At 42.4% G+C, this 17,412-nt stretch overlaps 1 protein-coding gene across 3 annotated transcripts in view; it reads left to right on the forward strand.

Moving 5' to 3' along the window:
- The window catches only part of RGS20 (regulator of G protein signaling 20), a 128,423-nt gene that overhangs the window by 33,032 nt on the left and 77,979 nt on the right, over positions 1–17,412 (forward strand). The window contains exon 2 of one of the 3 annotated variants that reach the window (XM_066266125.1): positions 367–666. The exons of 1 other annotated variant lie outside the window; for it this stretch is intronic. In XM_066266125.1, the coding sequence (XP_066122222.1) occupies positions 367–666 (300 nt within the window). Of the gene's footprint in view, positions 1–366; positions 667–1,367; positions 1,464–17,412 lie in introns of those variants that run through there. One more of the 3 variants, XM_066266127.1, reaches the window with a different exon arrangement.

The following is a 17,412-nucleotide window of genomic DNA, read 5'->3' on the forward strand; positions in this document are numbered from 1 at the left end:
CAGTAGGTCAGGTAGGGTTCATGATTCTGCATTTCTACCTACTACTCCTAGTTAGCCAAGCTGCCTCTCCAAGGACCACACTCTGAATAGCGCAGTTAGAAAGAGGGAAGGGGGGAGAAAAGGAGGTGGAGAAAAGGGGAAAAGGGGGGGGGAGAAGGAAAAGAAAGGGGGAGAGAATCTAAAATTTAAAAAGTCATTCTTTTTGTTCTCACTGACTTTCTCTTTCATCCCAAAAGTAATGCTGTAGTAAATGGCACCAAGTGCACGTTTTCTTCAGTCTATAGCTGGGCCCATCAGTAATGGTATGTTGGTTTTGTTTCTCTCCTTTCTCTACCTCTGGCCCTTCCCTTGGCCTGCCCTGCTCAGATCCCAGATTCGCCTGCTGCCCCGAAGCTGCTAAGCCTCCTTTCTAGCGCGCTCTCCAGCCTGAGGCGGTTCTTCTCTCACCTGCTCCGACGGCCCCCTCCTGAGGCTCCCCGACGGCGCCAGGACTTCTCCCTCCTACTTCCCGCCCTGCCAGTGGCTGTCCCCTCGCGCGGGCGCGAGGAGCGGCCGGGCCGCCTCTCGCTCCTGCTGAGGGCAGCTCTGACATTGCCTGGCCGGCCTCCAGGGAGACACCTGTCCCGGGAAGAGGACGCCAGCGCTGGGCAGCGCTCGTCCAAGCCCGTGAGTACTGTAGTCTTCACTATGTTCAAACTTGGCTTCATCTGCGCACCTGCATACACCCAGCTCGTTCCTAACCCTGACTGAGCCACTCCAAGCGGAGCCAACGGGGGCTCGGGTCAGCAAGGAGAAGTGGGAAGGTCGAGATAGGGCAAGGAAACGCGCTGGCAACTTGCCTATCACCCTCCCCTCAGGAAACCCTCCAAGCTACTTTTTTCTCCTGGGCCATTTCCTTCTAGGATCCTGGAAGCGGGAGGAGTCCTTCCCGAGCCCCTCAAACTCCCGTTCTAAACGCGTCGCCCTCCTCCCCTTCCTCCCAGGCTCCCTTAGATGCGCCTCCGTCCCCTCCTCGTGCGCCCAGTCCCTTGCGCTCTCGGCTTCTGCCTGCTAGAGAGGCTGGAAAGGAAATGACGTGACGTTATTTCTGTGTCAGGTCAGCTTGCAGCAACAGTTTAGTTCTTCGAGTTCGGGCTCACGGCCCCAGCGGTCTGTGTCTTGTTCCAGAGGGCGCCCGGCGGACTAGAGAGACTCTCGGCGATCCGTGTCGGCAAAGATGATGACGAGGCCCCTCCTCCGCTCTCCCGGTCCTCCCCCTTATCCTGGATTCCGTGGTGCCCCGGGGACAGAGGGCGGCTGCGGAGGGTCTCAGCAGGATCCTGAGTCTGGAGTTACCCCTTCCCGCCCCGTTCTCCACTGGGAAGAGTCTGCTCCCCAGTGCGGATAGGATATCCCGAGACGGAAGCTGCACCGGGGTGGATCCGGCGCAGAGACCCAAGAAGCACCCTGGAGAAAGAGAGAAGGTGTGTGTGTGCCGGGGCAGTCAGTGGCGAGACTCTCCGGGGACTGAGTAACCCCTCCTTGCAGGGCGCACCCCAGCACACGCGCCTCCCTCGGCCCCTTCATTCACAAGGTCCGAGCACGCGTCCCTGCACTGTGGAGTCTTGACAGGCCCCGGTGCCCACTTGAGGGAGTGGGGAGTAGCCACAGCGGAGGGGAACTCGGCAAGCACTCTCAGTGCCCACCCTGATTCGCTTCCACACTCTCATACCTACTATTTCTGGGCTAAAAAAAGGAGACTAGGGTCCAGGCGCAGACTGGATCCCGTGTGCGGCCACGGGCGACCCCCGCCCCCCCAGCCAAGGCAAACCTACACTGCAGCGGACCGCGCGGCAGCCAGAAGGAGGTGAGACCTGGGATTGCCTCGCTGGGGATGGCAGCAGAGGAGGTAGAGCAGAGAAAGTGAGAGAAAGGGAGACGAAGGCGAGAGAAAGGACCCAGAGCCAGAAGAAAGGGAAAGCCAGAGAGAGCAATCGCGAACGTAGAAATGACAGCACTTGGTATTATAATAAAAAATAAATAAATAAAGCGCACGCGGGACGCATGCGCACGGCTGACCAAGGCGAGCCGCCTGGAGCTTCGCCTCCGGTTCTCCAGGCAAACTGTGGAATCGTGAGTACCCAGCTTTCTAAACCTTTCTTCTCTCTCTCGGACTCGCCCTAAGACCTCGTACCAGGAAGTGGCCCTGGCCAAACCTGGCGCGCACGCTGGGCAAGACCACCTGGCGCGCTCAGCATCCCCTCGCCGCAGAGGCCGGAGCGGGTGCGGGTCCGTAGTCTACTTCGCGGTCCAGCCCCGTACAGTAGACAGTGCGTATTTTGGAGCTGTGTGGGCTTAGGGTGTGACTCTCTCCGGGATGGGGGTGGGGGTGGGGGGCGTCTAGCCACCAGACTCCATTTCCGCGGGTCCACCCGGGCGTCAGCATGATTCGATCTCTGTTGGGGTCAGTGAGTGGGTAGGGGACGAGGAAGCTTAGTCCTCAAAGCCTAAAATGCATTGTATCCAGTAGGCATTCTCACTGGATAGCGAGAAGGATGAGGAAGGGGCCGGGCGCCGAGGCGGTCAGATTGAGCGCAGGTGGAAAGGAAGAGGAGACGACACTCCCTAAACCGCAGAACCTCGCTGTAGGAGAAGCGCAACTCAGGCGAAGAACTCGAGGAGCAGGGCTAGGAGCGAGCTCCGCACAGAGACCCTGGCGGGTCTGGCTCGGTGTCGGCGTTCACACTCCTGAACCCGAGCCTAGGCGTTCTAGGAGCGGGCGCCGCAGGGATTTTTCTTGCACAAACCCGGGTAATTGACTCCCTCGCACTCCCGGAGTTGCTCTCAGGAAGTTGGAACGAGTCTGGGCGTCCAGGCTGAGGAGACTGGAAGTGGGTGGGCGAGGAACCTAAGGAGAGCGGGCGCTCAGGAAGGGAGGTTGGCTTTTGGGGGTCGGTGTGCGCGGCGACTTCCCGTACCCCTATTGCAGGGGAATCGCCCAAGGAGGGCCAGAGAAGAAGGAGCGCGCCCCGCGGCGTGGGTGTTTGCGGGGGAGTGCTGTACCCCGCGGCTCTCCCACGCTGAGAGGAGTGGGCGGGAAGGAGTGGACTCTGGGGAATGTTTGCGCTTTATGACCTGCCCGGCCCGCCTCTAGAGGGGTGGGCGGAGGAGGTGTCTCCCCGGACGCAGCGCGCGGACACTGGCGCGCAGGGTTGCGAGCCTTCCGGACTTGGCAGCGTCCGGGGGAAACCCAGGCGGGTAGCCGGAGCCTGCTAGTTACCGTAGCGGCTGGCGGCACGCGGCCAAGAAAAGTGCTCGTAGCTAGGAAAGGGGTCGCTGACGGATCTGAGGGTGCTGCATTCTCGCCACTTGCGGCAGGCAGTGTGGAGGAGTGTCCGCAAATAGTTTCTATCCGGAGAAGAGCGCTAGAAGGGAAATGTCTCCTCACATCCCTTGCTTGTCAGAATCCAGCAGAGGCCCATCGCTCGGTGTCCACGCGCACCGCAGCTGGCGCGTTGGGTGCGGGTGGGACTGCTCTAGCCCACTGGCTAGCTGAAGCGGTCACTTGCCTACTGGAGCTTCGCATTACCCACGGGGAGAGTGGGGAGCAGGAAACCACGGCACCATTTTCCAGGCATCCTCCTTGGGTCAGCCCTCCTCCTCTGGCGCACAAGTTGTAGGGCCATCATTTCACTTCTCCTGGCTCCGGATTGTGGAATTAATTAAACAAGGGTCCGAGTTCGCAAACCGGTCTGACTTCCTCCCCAGGTTTGGCAAGGAAATTTGTAATTAAATGACTCTATATGTAAATTCTTATTTTTTGTTCATAACTTAATTTTCTACTGGGCTTCATCCTGTTTATCTTCTGTTCATTAAGTGACATGTTTTTGTATCACGTCAGTCACTCATGTGAGAGGCAATGTTGCTTAGTGGGTAAGAGTCATGGGCTCTGTGACTGTCTGGTTTCAAATGCTAGCCTACCTGTGCGACCTTAGGCAAGATACTTAACTTCTTGGTGCTTTAGTTTTATCATCCTCATAGGGTAGCTGCCAGAATTCAGCAAATTAATATGGTAGAGCTCTGGTACATACCAAACAAAAGCTATTATTATTATTACTATATTGATGCTGAATTAGCCAAGTAAAATAAAAAATGTAAAAAGGGAAAAATTGCACATTTTGTGTGCTATAAAGAGTACAGTGTATATAATAAAATAGATGCCCATTATTGAAAAGTAGAAAATTGGTAAATGTTTTCTGTGTCAGTATTTAAATTTAAGTACAACACATTTATACATCTTCTGGACCCTTTTATTTTGAATAATTATGAAATATTTACATATAAGCTTTAAACATCATTTTAAGAAAATTATCTCTAACTTTCAACATATTTCACTTGGTAACACAGATATGAATTATAAATAAACATCAGGTCATAGAATAGTCTAAAAATCCAATGTCTGCATGAAAATATTGTACTGAGTCAATTTTAATAGAATGTAGAAACTTACCTTTGGAGTTAGAAATGCTGACATCTTATAAGATCATTTCAAATATTTTAGCCAAGATACCCTTGATATCAAGAATACAGAATAAAAGTCAGATTACTTATTCCTCCTCCTTTACTTTACATGAAGAACCATTCAAAGATGTTAAGGGTCCAGGCCAGAGATCATCAGCCAAATAGGGACAGAAAACATTGGAATTAGATTTTCTGAGTCACTTCCCAGAGCTTTTCAACACCATACTGATTATTTCCTACATATTTATGAACTTTTAACAAATAGAAAACCAGGGGAAAATAGACAAACATGTGTGTGTCCAACATGAGGAATACCAGGCAGTGATGAGGCTACTGTTGTCCCACAGCTTCTTCATGGTCCCTCATGACTTGCATAGGTAAAGACAGGTCACAGATCACACCAGAGGCAGAGCTAGCACTAGAAATTAAAGTCCCACTGGAGTATACATTTGGCTGCATGTTCTATTAATCTATTGTAGCAGTTTTACGTTAGAATTTATTTTTGAGCTTTTCTTAAAATTTCAAAAGCTTCTTCCTGCTGACTTTGAAGATCTTTCCTGTAATAAATAAATAACTAATAAACTTTTTAGAAAAATTACACAGATGGAGATTTTATTATCTCAGATTTTGCGGACAAGCAAGAGTGAAAGAGAAAAAATACTTTCTTATTTTAGAGCAATAGCCTGGTTACTAGTTTCATTTCAGGCACTTGAATAGCAGTTTCTATAAACCTCATGTTCTTTCATTCCTCCTTGTGGCAGTGACATTTACCTAACAAAGGCAGATGTATCTACTGGCTTAAAGGTCCAGCCCTCACATGAGCAATTTAATAATGGTAGAGCCTTTCAGTGAGTGTCTGGCCTTGCAAAGTTATTTATCGGAATGTTATCTTTCAGAGAAGGCATTTCTAGGAACTGTGCCTGCATCCACGAAGAAGAAAACCTTAGTTCTCTCCAGTGTATGAACTGGATATCTCATCCTTGACTTTGTACCTCTGTATACCCACCACATGTTCTCAGACAGAAATACAAGGCATTAAGCAGGGAGTGACTTTCTAGAAATCTCTCAAGCCAGTTCAGCAGAATTGAGTTTTGAAATCACATGTGTTAAGTCAGGACCCGAAAGGATTATAATATGAATCACTGTCCAGTTGGGAATATTGTGGATTGGTTTTCTGTGCACAGCCAGGTGACTCACAATGTGAGCTTCTATTCAAATACATATAGTGTCAGTCAGCAACTAATAGGGCTCACTCTGAGTCAGAGCTTAGCATTTAGTACAATAAATGTGAGTCACTGACAACCTGACACTATCTGAGATGATTCTTGAATGTTAACTTGAGCAGCTCAAGAGTTAGACAACATTGCATGTTGTGAGTCAGTTCATAGTATGATTGAGTGGGCTTTTGCAGCAGCTGTTCACAATAAAGTTGGATGTGATTGAGTGCTCAGGGTAATATTACATGATCATGCTTGTATAAAATAAATTACCTCGATTCTAATCTAGTTGATTAGATTCTAGCTATTTGCACAGGGAATCGTTTGTGGAACATGAGTAATATGCTCTATTGCCCAGCTGTGATATTTTACTTGAGTTATTTCAATGATTATTAAAGTTAACCTTCCTGTTTTTGGAGTGCTCAACTTCTACTTATTATTTAATTTTACTCTAAATTGTACAATCCTTTTAAAGTAATTTAGCATTTTAATGTTAGAAAACAGCATCTCATGCAAAACTGCCCAGTAGTTCGCCTTCCTGAGGACTTGGATTGGACAGTGTGCACAACAGTGAAGTAGAGAATATCTTGTTGTCTGGTTTGTCTCCATTTTGCCTCTGTCACCAATGACACTAACTGCTCAAGAGCTAAAACACAAGTTTGTGTTGCTGTTCTATGCTGCAAGACCCAGCACTTCAACCCCTCTAGGGCAAGATGACTAAATCAATACAGGCTTATATGGCTGTTCCATTATGCAAAACAGTGGAAAGAATGATGCAACCCATGCCTCACCCCACCCTTAAAAGACTTTTATGAGATTTAAAGGACTAGATTTCTTAATTTGTTGATAATTTATGGTTAGAAGCTATTATCCTTGGAACCAAGATTAGACTACTGTTTAAAAGCACATGTATATTTTTCTTGTTTGTCTTCTGATGGACCCAAGAGTATCCCAGATGTGTGGAATTTAACATATACCTTTGTTGTTTTTCTAGAAATATTCATTTCTAGTTATAACTGGATACTAATTCATACATCTTCTGCAATATAGAAAGGTATAAATACTTCATTTATATTTAATGGAGCTGTGGATAAAGAGTTCGGTTCTTCCTGTCTTAATGTAATTTCTGGCAAATTCAGTTCATTGAGACTATTTAATACATTAGACTTTTCATAAAACTGAGACAAAATTTCTACATAAGTTTGCTGCATTTCAATGAGGAGCTATAGTTATTTTTGTGACATTCTGGATTGCTTTTAACTTTGTTTATTTGAGTTTTAATTTATAGTAAAGCATACATATTCTAAGTATATAGCTTAATAAGTTTTACATAAGTACATCTCTATGTAACGATCATCTGGATCAGGATTTCTCAACCTCAGCAATGTTGATAGTTTGGATTGAATATCTCATTGGGGGACTGTCCTGTGCATTGTAGAAGGTTTAACAGCATCCCTATCCTCTACCCACTAGATGCCAGCACCTCTCCCTAGATGTGACAACCAAAAATGTTTTCAGACATTGCCATATCTTTCCCAGAGTGGGGAGGGAGGAATCACTCACCACTGAATCACTCACCGCCGCTCTAGAACAAGGTATATGATATTTTTAGTCCATATCCATAAGACTCCCCCTCTTGTTTCCTTCCACAGGTAACTACTCCTGTAAGTTCTCAAACCATATTTTAGTTGGTCCTGTCTTTGAGCATCATCTGGAATTATACAGTACCTAGTCTTTACAGCTGGTTCTTTAGCCCAGCATTATGATTTTGAGATTATTCATTGTTGTTGCATGTATTGTGATTTTTCAATGTTGTCCAGTGCTCCTTTGTGTGAATACACCACAAATTCATTTTTCTATCCCACTATTTAAGGATATTCGAGTTGTTTCCAGTGCAGGCTATTATGAATAATGCAAGTATAAACATTCTTATTCATTTGATTCATTTATCTTTTGATAAACATAAGCCCTTATTTCCATTGTATTTCCAGGAGTGAAATTGCTGAGTAACAGATTCAGTATACATTTAGCTTTATTAGTCAGTTTTTCAAAATGTTTTTATGCTTCAAAGCAGCAATATTTTATATATATATATATGTAATGCTGCTTCCCATTCTTATCAGCATTTACAATTGTCAATCCATTTAATCTTAGTCATTTCTTGTGTGTGTAGAGGAACACCATTGTGGCTTTAATTTGTATTTCTAATGCTTAAAATAATGTTGAGCACCTTTTTGGAGCATTTGTATATCTTCTGTTGTAAACTGACTCTCCATTTCTTTGGCCCATTTTTCCATTGTGTTGTCCTTCTTCTTATTGATTTATAAGTATTTTTTATACATTCTGGATATAAATTATTGTCAAAAGTGTGTGTGTGTGTGTGTGTGTGTGTGTGTGTGTTGTAAATCCCAATCTGTGCCTTGGCTGTACATTCTCGTTTCATTATCTTTTGACTTTTCTAGTTTCTGTGGAAAGTCATGCTTCTCTGAAGGTAGTAGGTCTTTTTTCATCTGGCTGATTTAAATTTTTTCTCTTTGTTTTGGCTTGCTAAAATTTGAGTATAATGTGGCTAGGTGTGGTTCTTTATTTGTCCTGCTTTCTATTTACCCACTTTCTTAAATCTATGGATTGATATTTCATTAGCTATGGAAATTTTTCACTTAATATCTCTTCATATACTGCTTCTTACCTGTTTTCTCTCTTTCTCTCCTGCTTCTGGGACTCAAATTATATATGATATATGTGGCTTTTTCTTTTCTCCCTTATGTCTCTTATCATTGCTTATTTTGTCTTATTTTTTTTCCTCTCTAACCTCTTCAATTTGCATACTTTCTTTTGACCTGTGTTTAGTTTACTTACCCTGTCTCCTGTGCCTGGTCTTCTGTCAAGCCATCTAGTGAGTTTATAATTTCAGAAATTGTTTTGTTCTAAATGTAATATGTCTATTTGATTCTTTTTAGTACATTTTAATATCTATAATGAAATTCCCTATTTTTCACCAATTTTGTCCATCTAAGTCTTGTCTACTAAATCCAATATTGAGATTGTTTGTGAGCCTGTATCTATTGTTAGTTTTTTCTAATATATTTTTCTATTTCTTTTTTTTTATTATTCATTTTAGAGAGGAGAGGGAGAGAGAGAGAGAGGAGAGACAGAGAGAGAGGGGGGAGGGAGGAGCTGGAAGCATCAACTTCCATATGTGCCTTGACCAGGCAAGCCCAGGGTTTCGAACCGGCGACCTCAGCATTTCCAGGTAGACGCTTTATCCACTGCGCCACCACAGGTCAGGCTATTTTTCTATTTCTTCATGTATCTAGTAATCTTTATTGTATGTAGACATTGTATATACAGAGGTTGTGTAGATTCACATATTATCTTCTACCAGCAAGGAATTTGGAAGGATGAGAGGCTGATCTCTTCACTGTTAATAGATATTGAAATAGGTTGCAGCTAGTTGTAGTTTTATATAGTAAGACTTGGGTAATATGTAGGTATTTTCCATTTCTCATATATTTTCTCCTGGCCCTTAGATTTAGAGCATCATGGGTTTTTATTTCTGCAGTCCTGAAAGAGTGAGAGACTCAGTCACACCTTCAGAAATTTTGAACTTTGCTTTCTTCCCCCACCTTCCGTAGATGGCTTCAACATCTGGTTAATATCTTAAGGAGGCCAGCGACTCATTTGAGAAAGACCTGTTACTGAAGGGAAACTGGTTCTCCAACATAAAGCTATAGAGACCCTTTATATCTCCAGCCCATGCCCAGAGTCTCAGCAAATGCGCTCTGGGATAAAAAATACCTAGCGACAGACTGCTCACTTTTGAAGAGCTCTCCCTCTCAGAAATTTTAGTTAATTTAATCTGTTTGTTTTCACAACTTTCTGATATCTTTAGAAATGTGATTTAAATTATTTATCTGACTTGCGTAGTTTTTGTATGGCAACAGGGGAGTGCCCTGCCCTATCACCGTTTTTTTCTGAAGATATTCGTCTTGATTTAAGTTATTTTTTCTTTTCTTTGGATCACATTTTTATCTGTTATATCTTTTGTTTCCAATACAATTCAGAAAATGAACACTAAAATGTTGCCATTTATAATTATAAAATGTAATATATCTTATGAGTTTCAAAATATTAGAGAAAGAAGTATGTTACAATCCTTGCAACCCTTTGTTTCAAATTGTAGTTGTGTGTTGTAAGAAGCATGAGCATTGGAATGAGAGAGAACTGGGTTTGAATTTTGACTTACTAGTTGTGTAAGCCTCTCTTAATATGTATAATAGGAATAATTACACTTACTTTAAAGTAAGAAATAGGTAGCAGAGGGTCCGAGAGAATATTCACTAAGTGGTACCTATTATCATTATTCTTCTAATATTTATCCATCATTATTTTAGGCCCCTGAATATGGATAACTTGATTTTAAGCATTTATATTTTGATATATTCATATCTGGTACAACTAAAATTTTTTCTATTCAAACAAGTTCTGAAAAAGGTTTTAAAACATAAATCCTATACCTTGACTTAATATGTATGAAAATATTACTAAATACATTTATGAATTCATATTTTGCCAAATCTTTCTTTTCTAGACTAAAAAAATAAGCAAATAACATTTAATGGCAGAAATAATTACATTTAAAGTAGTCTGCTCTCAGTAAAATCCACATCTAACTAGTTGGTGTTATATCTAGTAGGGTTTATTATAAGATGTTGGCAACATAAAAACAATATAAGAAATATTAAGAAAAGGCTAAACAGTGTTTTCTGGAAAAAACTGCTGGTTGATCTTTGCGTAAGAGAGTCTGTATGAGAGCTGTAAGGAATTTTAACATTGTATCCAGGAATGATTTAAATATAATTAATTTTCATATTAAATTTTCTATTACTGAGCTGCTATTTTATTTTGACTTCTGCATTTGTTTCTTTTAAAAAGACCCCACTAATATATTGAAATTAGATTCTCTCTAAATGTAAAGTGAAACAGTCCTAGAGGGAGTTGGGTTCTTCTGGAGGACACAGGTCTCTCCAGACTTGGGCAAGTAGGACAGCGCATCAGGTCAATGACTTGAGGCTGCAGCCATACTCCCTTCCGTCTTTACTTCTTTAGTGCAATGGCTCCATTGCTCTAACCTCCATATTCTGAGAAGAGTACACTCCTTACAGTTTGTGGGCAGATAGAAGTCAAGGCACAAGTATTATGGGACCTAGGTATGCAACAACCTAGAATTTATCAAATTCTCACCAGAGCTAAAGTTTTCCTAAAGAAATTAAGTTACTTCTGGTCCTTTAAATTACTTGTTAGACTGTGTTGCTGCTGTGTTGGTAAAATGAATTACTTATGAATGAAAACATCTGAACATCTAGCCAAACTATAACAAATAAATTTTGGTAAGAAGGGTGAATGAAACGGTTCAAATAGGTCCGAACAGGTAAAATTATGCAAAATCTAATAAAGTGAAAAACTCATCTTGGGCAGGTAAAACGACTGTCATAAACAAACAAAAAGCTTTTTTTCTTTTCCTTATCTCTAGTGATATGCTCATAATCATGAAGGTGTTAAAATTACAAATATTAATTTAGATAGAGCATATATTTGTTAAAATATATCAAGTTTATTCTGAAAATCAGTAGACTACATATAAATTTTATTTTAATTAAATGGTCTTCTATGAGCCTTTTAATGTATCGCTTAAGATGAAAGCTTTATTTCCGGGTCTCTATATCTAACTGCCTTATGTGGTCTTACAAAAAGAGAGAGAGAAATGATCAGTTAGCTACATTCCCTATAGATAGCGCAAAATGTAAAACCATTAAACATTTCAATTCTTTGACATTTTTTTCAATTTTAGATGTGTTTGTTTCAACATATCTAGCTATTTAATAGTTCATGGCAAGGGGGCAGGAGCCTAAAACTTAGTAGATATTTTGGCACAAATTGTAGAAAATCAAAACCTTGAGGGACCGAGACTCTTTCACACACACACTAGGAACAAACAGACAAAAACATTTCATCAGCTCAGTCCCCAGAGAACTGGCTTGGGGACACCAAGGCAGTATGGAACCAAGGTGATGACTGGAGTTTTTATTAGTCCATTCTAATTAGCAGCAGCCCTGCTGGAAAAAAAAGGACTCCAGAGGCATTACCTTTGATGGGCATCCAAAAATAACCCAAATCTGTCTAACTGTGGCCTGCACACAGTTGTGGTGTTAAGAGCAAAGCATAGTGGGGTGGTGGATGACCCCAGCCTGTAGCCAATTCAAGTCTGTTGGAAGGCAGACTTTGAGACCTTGGGCACCTCAATCTCTCTGAGTCTGAGTGTCCCTGTAGAAAAAATGAGACCTTGAAATCTGCTCCACAGAATAACTTCACTAATTATATGTGGGTAAGGTGTGAATACTAGTGCATTTGCTCATGTGAACTGTACATTAACTAAAAATAGGAGAAATTTAGCTGTTAGTGGAGAAAGCAGGCTCTAAAATAGAGTAAATTTTATTCTGGTATCATGGATTGCAGCTGAAGGCCAGAGTGGACTAACAGAATCTGGCTTCTATTTTAAATCAAAAAATATTTTTGTTCCTGGCTGGTTCGCTCAGCGGTAGTCTACCCGGCATATGGAAGTCCCAGGTTCTATTCCCGGTCCAGGCACACGGGAGAGGCAACCATCTGCTTCTCCCCCACCTCTCCTTCTCACTCCCTCTCTCTGTCTCTCTTCCTCTCCTGCAGCCATGGCTCGATTGATTCAAGAACATCACCCACCCCGGTGCTGAGGAGAGCTCCTTCAAGCCTCCACCTACACACTAAAAACAGCTTGGTTGCCAGTGGCCCCAGATGGGGGTTGCCAGGTGACCAGGAGAAGAGACTCAAGAGTCTATTTTATTTTTATTCTTTTTTTTTTTTTCCATCATTGATTTTTGTTTATTTCTTTTTATGTCAAACTCTTGACTATAGCTTCTATATTAATGTAATTTTTTCTGCAAACTGAGCTACCCTTTATTCGATATACTGCTACAACTTTTTTTTTTCTTTTTTTTTTCTTTTTTTATTTTTATTAATGGGGTGACATCAATAAATCAGGGTACATACATTCAAAGAAAACATTTCCAGGTTATCTTGTCATTTAGTTATGTTGCATACCCATCACCCAAAGAGAGATCGTCCTCTGCCACCCTCCATCCAATTCTCTCTGTACCCCTCCCCCTCCCCTCCCCCTCTCCCTCCTTCCCTCCCCCCACCCCCCTTAGCCACCACACTCCTGTTCATGCCTCTCAGTCTCGCTTTTATGTCCCACTAATGTATGGAATCCTGCAGTTCTTGTTTTTTTCTAATTCGCTCATTTCACTCCGCACAATGCTACCAAGACTCTACCATTCCGCTATAAGTGATCCAATGTCACCATTTCTCCTAGCTGAATAATATACCATGGTGTATATGTGCCCCATCTTCTTCATCCAGTCCTCTATTTTTTTTACAGTGATTAAAAGCCTTTAAGCAAACTCTTGGCCAATACAGCAAGAATCCATAAATGAGTAGTGTCCTTAACATGTTCCCCAAGTCCAAGTTGGCCCCCTCACCATGCCAAATCCCTGAAAAATGCAACCCAACCACAGTTCAGTCTGTTAGGAGCTGTCACAGGGAGCAGGAGTCCAGGAAAGTTCCCCACAGGAAAAGTCCGTATGGCACTGGAATTGTTGTCACCATTCTATACTTTGCAGCTCATGTCCAAGTCCCAATGACCGCTGCTTCTAGCTGGTAATGATTCAGGTAGACTGGAAAAAGCCATTTGCAGCATGCGTGGATATGGAGCTTCTGTTCTCCTCTGCCTGGAGAGTTGAGACCAGGTTGCTTTTCCCTGGAGCTCTGTGACTGTGGCCTGGTAAAGAGAACCTTGGGATACACTAAGCTGGGTGGCAAAGGTAAATTCATAATACAAGTTGGCAAAAGGAGGAAAGAGAGCTCTAAATTAAGAGTAGGTCCCAGCCTGAAATATGAGTGGGGCATTGAGGTAGGAGGAATAAAGGAATCACTATATATTAAGCAAAGCAGCAGAAAATAGGACTATCAACACCCACAACAGAGATCTTTGAGGGAAGAATAAAGAACCTGACTATTCAGGCAAAACATAGTTAAGTGGCCCTTGTTCAAATGAGATCAGTTTACCTGCTTCTTGGAAGAAATGCCCTAGGCTCGTCCACAGTGTCGTAGATGGGGTCGACGGCCCTGGGCACCTTCAGCCTTCAGTGGCAAACCCCAGCATTCTGGGCAAGGTTAGGTCATAGGTGGCTGGAGCAGGGCTGGAAGAGACTGAACCCTCCCTTAGAGGAGCGAGGGGGAAGCCCACCTTCCAGTGTCCCTGTTTCCTCACAGCAGAGGTGTGTAAGCCTGGCAGGCTTTAGCTCAATGACCTTCCTTTCCACTATTGAAGCAGGACCCAGATGGCATCCTATGAGACCCCTTTGGGGTGTTGGAGCCTTTAAGGGTGTATCCTAAAAGCTGGTAGTTCCCCCTGATCTCTATTGGGCTTTTTCTGCCTCTAGGTATCTTAAAAGCCATTCTCAGAAGATCTCGCTGAGGGGTTTGAGGATCCCCATCCGCCTATATAAATCTTTTCCATATATCTGGAGCTATTTGGACAAAAGACAGAACAGTGTTATTAGCTAGATCTAATAAAGAAGGTAGATTAGGTGTCTCCTGTTCATCAGCTTTCAAAAGAAATGTAAATTTTTTTTTTTTAAGTAAAAAGCATGATATGGTAGACCCGTCGGAGTCATTGGCCTGGTGTGCAGGATTCCCGGGTTCGATTCCTGGCCAGAGCACACAGGAGAAGTGCCCATCTACCTCTCCACCCCTCCCCCTTTCCCCCCTCCCGGTCCCTCTCCTCCTGCCCACAGCTAAGGCTCCACCGGAGCAAATCCACCCTGGGCACTAAGGATGGCCCCATGGCCTCCGCCCTAGTTGCCAGAATGACTCCGGTTGTAACAGAGCAACATCCCAGATGGGCAGAGCATTCCCCCCGGTAGGCATGCCAGGTGGATCCCAGTCAGGCGCATGCAGGAGTCTGTCTGCTTGCCTCCCCATCCCCATCCTCAGAAATATACAAAAAATAAATAAATAAAAGAAAAAATACAAAAAAAAAAAAAGGGGGGGGGCATTCCCTTGTGCTAAAGCACCAGGAAGCATGGAGTGAGCTTGAGTATGTCCTATGAAACATGGAGCTCTATGTTTACATATAAGACTTTGAAGAAGGAGGAACTGCTGAAATAGTTTGTCAGCATTTGTCCCTAAGACAGCAGTCTTTATAGTGGGAACACCATACGTAAATATTTGCTGTCTGTCTATAGATTAAGGGGGGAATATGGCCAATGCTGAAAAGCCATGATCTTTGTGCCCCTCCCCTCCCCCAACCCCCTCCCTCTCCTCCCCCCACCCTGTAACCCCAACACTGTTGTTCATGTCTCTGAGTCTCATCTTTATGTCCCACCTATGTGTGGAAACATATAGTTCTTAGTTTTTTCTGATTTACTTCTTTCACTCAGTATAATGTTATCAAGGCCCATCCATGTTGTTGTAAAAGATCCTATGTCATCATTTCTTATGGCTGAGTAGTATTCCATAGTATATATATACCAAAGCTTTTTAATCCACTCATCCTCTGATGGACACTTGGGCTGTTTCCAAATCTTTGCTATTGTGAACAATGCTGCCATAAACATAGGGGTGCATTTCTTCTTTTCAAACAGTGCTATGGTGTTCTTGGGGTATATTCCTAACAGTGGTATAGCTGGGTCAAAAGGCAGTTCGATTTTTAATTTCTTGAGGTATCTCCATACTGTTTTCCACAGTGGCTGCACCAGTCTGCATTCCCACCAGCAGTGCAGGAGGGTTCCCTTTTCTCCACATCCTCGCCAGCACTTATTCTGTGTTGTTTTATTGATGAGCGCCATTCTGACTGGTGTGAGGTGATATCTCATTGTGGTTTTAATTTGCATTTCTCTAATCATTAATGATGTTGAACATTTTTTCATATGCCTATTGGCCATCTGTGTGTCCTCTTTGGAGAAATGTCTATTCATTTCTTTTGCCCATTTTTGGATTGGATTGTTTGTCTTCCTGGTATTAAGTTTTACAAGTTCTTTATAAATTTTGGTTATTAACCCCTTATCAGACGCTATGTCAAATATATTCTCCATTGTGTAGTATGTCTTTTTATTCTGTTCTTATTGTCTTTAGCTGTGCAGAAGCTTTTTAGTTTGATAAAGTCCCATTTGTTTATCCTGTCTTTTATTTCACTTGCCTGTGGAGACAAATCAGCAAATATATTGCTGCGAGAGATGTCAGAGAGCTTACTGCCTATGTTTTCTTCTAAAATGCTTATGGTTTCATGGCTTACATTCAAGTCTTTTATCCATTTTGAGTTTATTTTTGTGAGTGGTGTAAGTTGGTGGTCTAGTTTCATTTTTTTGCAGGTAGCTGTCCAGTTTTCCCAACACCATTTGTTGAAGAGGCTGTCTTTACTCCATTGTATTGTCTTACCTCCTTTGTCAAATATCAGTTGTCCATAGAGCTGTGGGTTTATTTCTGAGTTCTCTGTTCTGTTCCATTGATCTATGTGCCTGTTCTTATGCCAGTACCATGCTGTTTTGAGTACAATGGCCTTATAATATAACTTGATATCTGGAAGTGTGATACCTCCCGCTTTTTTCTTCCTTTTCAGGATTGCTGAGGCTATTCGTGTTCTTTTTTGGTTCCATATAAATTTTTGGAATATGTGTTCTATGTCTTTGAAGTAAGTCATTGGTATTTTCATTGGTATTGCATTGAATTTATAAATTGCTTTGGGTAATATAGACATTTTAATGATGTTTATTCTTCCTAACCATGAGCACGGTATATGCCTCCACTTATTCGTATCTTCCCTGATTTCTTTTATCAATGTTTTATAATTTTCTGAGTACAAGTCTTTAATCTCCTTGGTTAGATTTATTCCTAGGTAATTTATTTTTTTGGTTGCAATGGTAAAGGGGATTGATTCCCTGATTTCTCTTTCTGACAGTTCATTATTAGTGTATAAAAATGCCTCTGATTTCTGAGTATTGATTTTATATCCTGCCACCTTGCCAAATTCTTTTATCAGGTCTAGTAGTTTTTTGACTGAAACTTTAGGGTTTTCTATATACAATATCATGTCATCTGCAAATAATGATAGTTTTACTTCTTCTTTTCCAATTTGGATGCCTTTTATTTCTTTTTCTTGTCTGATTGCTGTGGCGAGGACTTCCAGAACTATGTTGAATAAGAGTGGTGAAAGGGGGCACCCCTGCCTTGTTCCTGATCTTAAGGGGATAGCTTTTAATTTTTGCCCATTGAGTATTATGTTGGCTGTGGGTTTGTCATAGATGGCCTTTATCATGTTGAGGTATGTTCCCTGTATTCCCACTTTGCTGAGAGTTTTGATCATGAATGGGTGCTGGGCTTTATCAAATGCTTTTTCTGCATCTATTGAAATTATCATGTGGTTTTTCTTTTTTCTTTTGTTTATGTGATGAATCACATTGATTGATTTGCGAATATTGTACCAGCCTTGCCTCCCAAGAATAAATCCTACTTGATCATGGTGTATGATTTTTTCCATATATTGCTGGATCCGGTTTGCTAATATTTTATTGAGGATTTTTGCATCTAAGTTCATCAGGGA

This window comes from Saccopteryx bilineata, chromosome 3 (assembly GCF_036850765.1).
Source record: "Saccopteryx bilineata isolate mSacBil1 chromosome 3, mSacBil1_pri_phased_curated, whole genome shotgun sequence".
Taxonomy (NCBI): Eukaryota; Metazoa; Chordata; class Mammalia; order Chiroptera; family Emballonuridae; genus Saccopteryx; species Saccopteryx bilineata.